The 9,323-nt window shown below is 43.0% G+C and overlaps 1 protein-coding gene across 1 annotated transcript; it reads left to right on the top strand.

The window, feature by feature from the left end:
* Window positions 1–222: 222 nt before the first annotated feature.
* Window positions 223–2,157, top strand: LOC127678610 (cytochrome c, somatic). The gene is made up of 3 exons (XM_052173719.1): window positions 223–351; window positions 1,160–1,336; window positions 1,449–2,157. Exons 2-3 carry the CDS (start codon window positions 1,168–1,170, stop codon window positions 1,595–1,597), a joined length of 318 nt encoding a protein of 105 aa, XP_052029679.1. The 5' UTR covers window positions 223–351; window positions 1,160–1,167; the 3' UTR covers window positions 1,598–2,157.
* The last annotated feature ends 7,166 nt before the right edge of the window (window positions 2,158–9,323 follow it).

The raw sequence follows: 9,323 nt of genomic DNA, 5'->3' as shown, positions 1-9,323 counted from the left end.
GCACTCGGGGCCGGAGGGTGACGTCACCCACGTCCACGCCTTACGTCCAAAGGCCTGTCGTAAGTGTCGGGCAAACGAGGCCTCTAGAGGAAGGGCGCCCTCTGGACACATCCTACCATGCTAGCCCGCATGCGTGCGCACCTTGCTGGCGCTCCTAATCCTGGAGCCAATGAAGTGCGGCTACGTCACGGCGCAGCAGCTGGCGCTGCCGCACGTCGGGCCGCGGGCGGGCAGAACAAGTGTGGTTGCACCGACACCGGTACATAGGCGCGGGCCGGCGTGTCCTTGGGCTAGAGAGCGGGACGTCTGCTTTCGAGTCCGAACGTTTGTGGTGTTGACCAGCCCGGAGCGGTGAGCACGCGACGGGGATGCGGGGCGGGAAGGGGCCGCGGAGGCCAGAGCATGCCTGACCTACAGAGACATGCAGAATTGTGGCACGGCTGGAGGCGGCGTGCGGGGCTGGGGCCCGGAGTTCTAGGGAGAACTAGCTGGCCGCACCTTTTGAGAACAGAAGCTGCTGTTCCTTGAGGATCGGGCCGGCTTTTTTCCTGATTAGGCATCTGGAAGAGTGGGTTTCTTCAGTCCCCTTTGGGTGACCTCATGGTTACCCCTGGGATCCCAGAACGCGAGAGTGAGAAGGTTCCTTCCCCAGCCTTCCCGAGCCGGACTAATGCAAGAGAGAGTGACTTAACCTCCAAATGAGACCAGAGCAGGCGGAAGCACTTAGGATCTTCAGCGCCCTCAGCCTCATTGATGCGTTCTCCCTTAGCTTTGGAAGTGACTTTAATTGGCAATACAAACAACAATTAAGCATTCTGAAATGTTAAGAGTTGTTGTAGTGGTTTTGGTTTAATGAAATTGTAGTCCAGTTTCATATTTGTGCCTTTTTTGACCTTGCCACCCTCTGAAACTAAGATTTGAGCTGTAGGTTTCTATTTCCTTCCTTGGGCATGAACCTGTCTTGAACACAGATTTGCTTTAAAGGAGGGTCTCCTAAATAATGTGTTTGCTATTGAAGGATATTGCAGTGGACTGTTAGATAGCATCCTGCATGGTGTTAGAGAACATACGCATAGTAATGGGTTGGTAGTTAAGAGATTTGAATGGTCCTTGTGATCCCGTAGTGAGTTACTTGCTGTTGGGTCTTTTAATTTTTTAGAATTAAAAATGGGTGATGTTGAAAAAGGCAAGAAGATTTTTGTTCAGAAATGTGCCCAGTGCCACACTGTGGAAAAGGGGGGCAAGCACAAGACTGGCCCAAATCTCCATGGTCTCTTTGGGCGGAAGACGGGCCAGGCTGCGGGATTCTCTTACACAGACGCCAACAAGAACAAAGGTAAGTGGGGAAGGGAGCTGCTGTTAGGTCACAGCACAGGTTGCATGGGTGTAACCAATGCAGACTTACCAGGTATGTAAAACACTTAACGGCTTCATCTCTTTCTGTTTAGGCATCACCTGGGGAGAGGATACCCTGATGGAGTATTTGGAGAATCCCAAAAAGTACATCCCTGGAACAAAAATGATCTTCGCTGGAATCAAGAAGAAGGGAGAAAGGGCAGACCTGATAGCTTATCTTAAGAAGGCTACCAATGAGTAGTTCCACTGCCTTATTTATTACAAAACAAATGTCCCGTGGCTTTTAATGAATACCATAATTTAATTCATACACCAAATTCAGATCATGAATGGCTAACAATGTTTTTGTTGGATGGTCCTGATTTAAGTAAAACTGACTTGTCATAAAGTGGATATGATCTTTTTTTAAAACAACAATTCCAGTTGTATCCATGCTATCACTGCTCTCCCTTTCTCAAGATAAGATTGGACTTAATTAGTAATGTTTTACTTTCCTAAATATGGCGGTGTCACCTCAAACCTATTAAATGGTTTTATACTTAGATTTATATAACTGGGCATATGAATATGTTTAAACACTGGGAAGATTCTACCACTGTCTCAGAAACAAGAAGACTCACCTGTGTTTCAGTTTGTGTTCACTGGCCTCTTATAGGCAATGGCTGAACACCAGGAAGCAACTGTCTCTTCTTGACAATGCTGTTTTAATTAGAATTCCCTACATCAAGGATGCTGCCTTTTACCACTGAAAGGCATTTATATGGTTTATGTATGATATTAAATAAAGAGTATTTAACACTTCTTTATAGTTGATCTACAAGTTAAAATGCATTTCGGGACAAGCAAGTTAGGCCTTTTAAAGTCTCTATTATCTAAGACTAAGTTGTAATTCTGTCCTTAAATACCCATTCAGAAATAGACATAACTGGAATTTCTGTTTATGTGTTGGCACTCTTTGCCAACTTACTATATGGAAAGATGAAAATAAAGGAGATAGTTTGTAAGTTATCGACAGTAAGAAGAAAATTAAAAACAATCACAGATAATCTTTTGATTGTGCTTTGTTTAATGACAGTTGACAAAACTAGTTGTTTAAACCTTCCCTAGTATAAAGCCATAATCTAGAGAAGGTACGAGATGGTCTTATCTTGATATGTGGGACAACTCAGACGAGAGCAGTACTTGACCCTTAGTCCTTGTCAGAATGTGCTTTATAAAGGTGAATAATTACACACTTGCTGTGTGGTCCTGAACGTTACAGAGAATGGCAGGGAAACAGATGATAGTGGTGTCTGTGGAAGTGAAAAGACTGGCGAGAGGCCTCATCGATGACTTCAGACATGTAAAGAATGATTAACTAGGCCTCAGGTCAGGTACAGCACTTCATGGCAAATCTTACTTCATACAAGAAATTGAAGACAATCTGTGAAAACAAGTTTGGAAAATTTTTCTGTAATTTGGAGTTTTGGGCTCATGGATAGGGGGTTTTTTTTTTGTTGTTTGTTTTGGACCAATTTGATGTGTATGGGTGTTTTCTCTGTGTATCTATGCACTACACTAGTACACTTGAAGGCCAACCCAGGGTGTTGGATCTCTTGGGACTGGTGTTACAGCAGAATCTGCAGTGTTGGTGATAGGAGTCCAGGCTGGGTCCTCTCCAGCCCTGATAAGCGTATTACTTTGTAAGTCCTTCAGAGATTGAGCTTTGTAACAAGATTTGATGAGTCCTAAGTTTTTGTAACAGCTTCCAGGGACACTTTAACCATTGTGTAAAGAAAGTCCTGGAGTTGTTTTCTTGTATTCTAGAAATGATAGAAAAAAAATAAGCCATTGAGATGACTATATAGACATTTGGCTTAGGATTTTATAACAGTGGGCTATCAAAATTCAAATGGGCCTTGTTAGTGCAACAGGTTGTGTGTTAGTCTAATAGTTTATATACTCAGATACTGTAACCCAGAAGCCCTGATGACTCATCATTTCCTGAAAGGCTGGTTACCTCACAAGATGAAACCTTTTGTGGGAGCCCAAGTAAAAGTATCCCTACTGATGATCAAACTTAGATTTAATTTGTTATTTCTGTACCTATACCTAATACATCATCTAAGGCCTGTTACACAAATGGGACCACCTGTGTTTTTAGACTAGCTAAAGACTCAAGATAGCCAGTGATGTAGAGGGTAAACCTGTAAGATGCAGGAAGGAGACAGTCTCTGCTCTAAAGGGACACTGATTTTACAAGTAAGGAAGTGGGGCAAAGGGCCTCACTGCTTGTTGTTTATTATTAGTAGCTAGTTCAGTAGTATTGTAAAGGAAAAGCAGGTGAATTTCTTCTCAGTGCCATCTGTATTCAGAATGCTTAGAAAAGCTCTGCCCCATAGACCTTCCAGTAATGGATCTTTTAGACAGGTCCTTTACCTATGTATAGTTGTCAAACCCATGGCTTTAGTAGCTAACTATTTAGTAGCTGCTGTATTTATGGCATTGACCCAGAACTAGAACCAGTGTAAGTACTTGCCTTCTGAAAATGAGATTGCTACACATAAAATTCTAATGCCTTTCTGAACACTGATAGTTCCTTTGTCTAAATCCGTTTGCTTTGACTTTACCGTTCTTCGCCTGTTGGATTTAAGTTCCCTGGTTTAGGTGGGTTGAGGCACCATCTCTTCTGGTGCACTTGCACATTTGTTCACTTTAACCACTGGAGATGGCGGAATAAAGGACAAGTCGAGTTCACACTGCTGTCTAGGAAAAAGTCCTTAACGGACTTTCCACAGCTACATAGTTTTAGATGACATCATATTAGTCAAACTCAGAACTAAGCTGAAACTGATTAATTTCTAGTGATACCTATTCCAGCTTCCTTTTGTTAAAATATTTTGAAAGCCAGAGAATGGGCCCTGAATGAGAACTGTGTAGATCACTGAACTCATGTTTAATAGCATACAAGTACACCCAGAACTCTTGTTCCCTGATGAAGCTTTGAAGTATTACGGAAATACACACTGACCTTTGGCTGCATTCATTTAGTAAAACGCAAAGTATTAAGTTTAGAATCAATAATTAGGTTCTATGTTATTTGTTTGGGAATTTAGAGTGCTTGAAAAACTGTTCTAAACTATCTCCTCACAGAAAACAGGTTTACCATATAGTTGTATTCTCAAAGAATAAATACTGGTTCGTTGGTAATCTGTCCATCAATATAGCATATAGCTCATCATTCATAAGGAAGACTCATGGGCATGGGACCAGTGTGCAATGGTAATGCCACTCAGTTTTTAGAAATAGACTGACTTCAATTGCTAGAATTTTGTTTTTTGGTTCTTTATTGTTTTTTTAGATGTATTTTTATTTATATGAGTATACTGTAGCTGTCTTCAGACACACCAGAAGAGGGCATCAGATCCCATTACAGATGGTTGTGAGCCACCTTGTGGTTGCTGGGAATTGAACTCAGGACCTATGGGAGAGCAGTCAGTGCTGTTAACCACTGAGCCATCTCTCCAGCCCCTAGAGTTTTGTTTTAATGACCCTGTTCTAATCAGATGTTATTGACATCTCAATTTGCTAATCCTTGGGACGATTGTAACATGTTTTACAAGCCAGCTGACACAGACGAAGCTAACTAAGCCAGGCATATGTAGCTGAAGAGCTACATAGATGAAACCAAGGAACATGGTCAAAACTTCCTTTCCTGGGTTGATCAGATGGCTCAGTGGGTAAAAGGTACCTACCTGCTTGCAATCTTAATGACCTGAGTTGAGTCCCTAGAGTCCATATAATCTAAGAAAGGAACCGACTCTGCATGTTGCCCTCTGACCTCCAGACATGCTGTGGCACGCACAATACTTGCTTTTTGGTTTCCTGTTCACTAGAAATTCAGCCACATTCCACATTAGGCTTATATTTAATAGGTGTCTATATAACACAAACATTGACAAATTATTTTTGACATTTATTAGGTGTATAGCTTGAATTATGAACTTAGAGGAAGAACCATTGGACTAAATTATTGTATCATTTGCGGCATAATGTAGAAAATGCTGGGCTGGGGACTAAATCTGTTTGGAGTACTATGTCAATACACATCACAATCTAACCTCACCCCTAATAGAAAGTGAAACCCTACTGGATGAATCACAATTCATTTCAGTGTTTTTTTACAGCTGGTTTCATGTTACATTAGGATTTAGTGACGGTTGGGTGCCGTGGTACTTGGAGGATTTTAAGTTCTATGTCAGCCTGAGCTACACAGTGATGCCTGTCTCAAACATAAAAATGTTTACATGGCTGCCACAGAAATTGTGGCCCAAAAACCTAAAGTCTGTGTGATGCTTTAAGAAAGTCTCTCCAGGTTCAGGGATGTAGCTTAGTTGATAAGAGTGTTTAGCCCTGGCCTTGATACCTAGTGTAAACCAGGCTGGTGGTGCATTCTTGTGGTCCCAGCACTTGGGAAGTAGAGGCAGGAAGTTCAGAAGTTCAAGGTCATCCTTGACTGCATAGTGAGCTTGAAGTCAGACTGGAATATATAAGACCTTGCCTCAAAAATATCATGAAATTCCTCTAGTTAAGAGCTTTGCCTAAGAGCTTTGTGTTGCTTGTACATGGGGAAAAGTTACTTAAATTACTTTGCTAGCTATCATACAGGGTGACTTCTATATAGTCATCTCTCATTTTATCATTTATTTATCGTCTCTTATTTACTAACTGGAAATGGTAGCGTTGGCCTTTGATCCCAGCACTAGGAAGCAGAGGCAGGAAGATGTCTGCGTTCAAGGCCAGCATGGTCTACAGAGAAATCCTGAACAACTAAGCTTAAACACAGAAACCCTGTCTCACAAAGCCAAATAATGAGCTCAGGAGTTAAGACTCTTCCAGAGGTCCTGAGTTCAATTCCCAGCAACTACATGGTGACTCACAAACCATCTGTAATGGGATCTGATGCCCTTTTCTGGTGTGTCTGAAGACAGCAACCGTATACTCACATAATATAAATCTTTAACAAAAACAAAAACCAAATACTAATAACAAAGCATTTATTTGTATTTTATGTGTATGAGTGTATAGCCTGCATTTATGAGAGACATGTGTGCCTAGAGCCCACAGAGACCAGAGCAGGTATCAGATCTAGAAGGAGTTACAAATAGAACCTGGGTCCTCTGTAAGATCAGCAAGTAGTCTTAACCACTGAGTCATCTTCTGATAGACACTCACTTGGTCGGATAGGAACTGTGTTTGCTCCAGGCCTGTGCTCCTGTGGCCCTCACAAATGGAGCCTCCAGTTGTCCACAACAGAAGCCTCATGACCATGGCATCTTCCTGAGCATCTCTGGCACAGACAGTCGCTAGTGGGATCTGGACATCAACATGCACCCATTGCCGCTACCACCCATCATTACATCCACTGAGCACCTGAGCTTGCTTCGGCTCTGACAGCCTCATAACCATTTCAATACCAGAGAATGTCCTACTCGCACTTACCAAAACCCCTGTCATCGACTTGTGACCTCTGTCTTTAGCCAGCCTCTCAGGATTTCTTCTCAGTCTCTGAATTCTCCACATCCTTGGGCTTGGTCACTTGTACTTCCTTTCCTGGTATCTGCTCTGTAAAGCAGCCCTGGAGCTCAGCCATCTGCTGTCTCCATCCGTGCCTGACTTGAGTCTTGGAGGAAGCCCCTGAAAGGCTCACCTCTAAGTCACTGGATCAGTGGCCACCCTGACAGTCTGCTCTTTGTAGATCCAGGCTCCAGTCTGGCAACCATTGCACCATCCTGCTGCTTGAGCATTTTAGCCCTCCCCTCCTCCCTGTCCCGGGAGACACCCCCCCCCACCTCCCAGCATTTCCAACATGAATTCTTTACCTCCTGGCCCAAAGGATGATCCATCCACCTTGCTGTTTGCCTTGAGTAGTGTTCCTAAGATAGGAATGGTTCATCTCTACATAATACAAATACCTCAGTGTGCTCTAACCTCAGCCTCCCTCTCACACAGAAGGTAAAATGTTGGATGTCTGCTTTCTGTTCATTTCAGGGCCTCTCCATGGGCAGCCACACTTCCGTAGTATAAATATACTGTGCATATGAATTCTTAAGTAGTAGCTTTTCTTACTCAGCATGCATAATAAGTTTGTAACTGTCCCTACCTGAAATAGGTCTGTTTAAGTCAAGATTGGATATGACAGACCTTTCCAACTAGAGTTACAGGAGAAATTTAGAGTCTTTTCAAGTCATATACACAGAGTTTTTACCTATTATATTTAAAGTATAACTTTTTGTGGCTTTTATGGTGACAGTTTACATGCTCCTAAAGAGTTTAAGCCTTCTGCTGACAGTACCTAGCAGAATCAAGCACACTAACCTTTCTGTGCCTCATCTGTAAGCTGTCCCTAGTCCTTAGAATTGTGAGAATTTAATTGTATGTGGCATGTTTGCCAGCACGAAGTAAACCGATGTTAGGTAGTTTTAGACTAGCTGGACAAGACATACTGCCACATTGTTTACAGCTCTAAAAACGCATTTCAGATGGAAGAACACGTGGGTTTTCCAAGTGGATTGAACCTGAAGCTCACTGGGACAGAAGTGCTGGCGGCAGCAAAGATTTGTATCCGTGAGAAAGGCATGCCATTCTAAACCCCCCATCCCCGTGTGAGACCAAGAGTCCACAAGTTGCAACCTTCATATTCCCCTGAGAGCGTTTCTTTCTTTCTTTCTTTCTTTGGTTTTTTTTTTTTTTTTTTTTTTTTTTTTTTTTGATACAGAGTTTCTCTGTATAGCCCTGGCTGTCCTGGAACTCACTCTGTAGACCAGGCTAGCCTCGAACTCAGAAATCCGCCTGCCTCTGCCTCCCAGAGTGCTGGGATTACAGGTGTGTGCCACCACCGCCTGGCTCTGAGAGCGTTTCTTAACAGGGCTGAATTTGACTAAAAGGAAAAATGGATGTCTAACGTTCACTTCTTCTGAGTGTGTCTAGTTTTCCCACCAACCTGACAAAGTTTGTGAGTTTTGTTTGTTGATTTGATTGAGGCAGAGTCTGCCTTAGGCTGTGCTGCTCTGAACTCGAGATCCTCCTGCCTTAGCCTCCTTAGCACTGAGAATACAGGTGTGTCACCACCCTGGCTGGTGTGGTTTTTATCTGGTTTGCTGATGTAACACAAACCCTAGCCAACTTTTCCTGAACCTTAACAGTCTTTTTAACAAGAACACACAAATCGAGATGGTAATGTTTTCATTAGAGGATATATGGAGTAGGAAATGTCATCCTCCAGAGATTCAGCTTAGATCAAAACAACGTGCTGCCCAGAGGCCCCCTTCCTGTGAAACTGGGAAAAGCCATCATAGTACATCGCCCACTCACTCGTTTGGAGTCGTGTTAAGTAGTTATGCTGTTGATGACTGTTGGTTCTGAAACAACTGCTCTTCAGTGATTCTGGGACGGAGAGTGTGTAGCAACAAATGTGTGCTAGCCCAGGGAATAGTTTGTTGAGTGCATAGGCTGGAGATGGGAGGAAAAAGATCTGTGAATCAGGCTAGATTTGAGCATTTAAAAAAGATATTTCTTGAGAAATAACAGAAAAGGCCTGCCCATTTCAGTACCATCCCAAGCTGGTATCTCAAGGTGGTGAAGGGTGATTTTAGTTGACTCAAGATCAGGTCAAGATTCAGGTAAGTTCCCCAAAACAAAATGTAGCTGTATCCACTAAGTTATTTTGTTAAGAAACCCACTTGAAGATTCTGATAGTGTTCCTACTGTTCTACAATCTAGATGTGCTAAGCAGGTTAGCATCGAGGTCTGGACTGGATAAGCAGAGTGCTGTCAGCGTGTGCGACTTCTAACAGATTCTGTCAGCTGGAACAGCTGCCCTTTTCTCACAGAGTTCCCAAGCAGAATTCCTCGACAATGGAAACTCAGTGTACCACAGCCAAAGCCAACCTCTGACTGGGTCTGAAGGCAAAGCGCGTCCTTTCCTC

Source organism: Apodemus sylvaticus, chromosome 2 (assembly GCF_947179515.1).
Source record: "Apodemus sylvaticus chromosome 2, mApoSyl1.1, whole genome shotgun sequence".
NCBI lineage: Eukaryota > Metazoa > Chordata > Mammalia > Rodentia > Muridae > Apodemus > Apodemus sylvaticus.
This window is presented reverse-complemented; position numbering and strand designations above follow the sequence as displayed.

Coding starts and splice junctions, on each gene's coding strand:
- LOC127678610 (XM_052173719.1), top strand. CDS start 1,168: ATGGGTGATGTTGAAAAAGGCAAGAAGATTTTTGTTCAGAAATGTGCC. Junction 1,337..1,448: donor AGACGCCAACAAGAACAAAG/GTAAGTGGGGAA, acceptor CTTTCTGTTTAG/GCATCACCTGGGGAGAGGAT.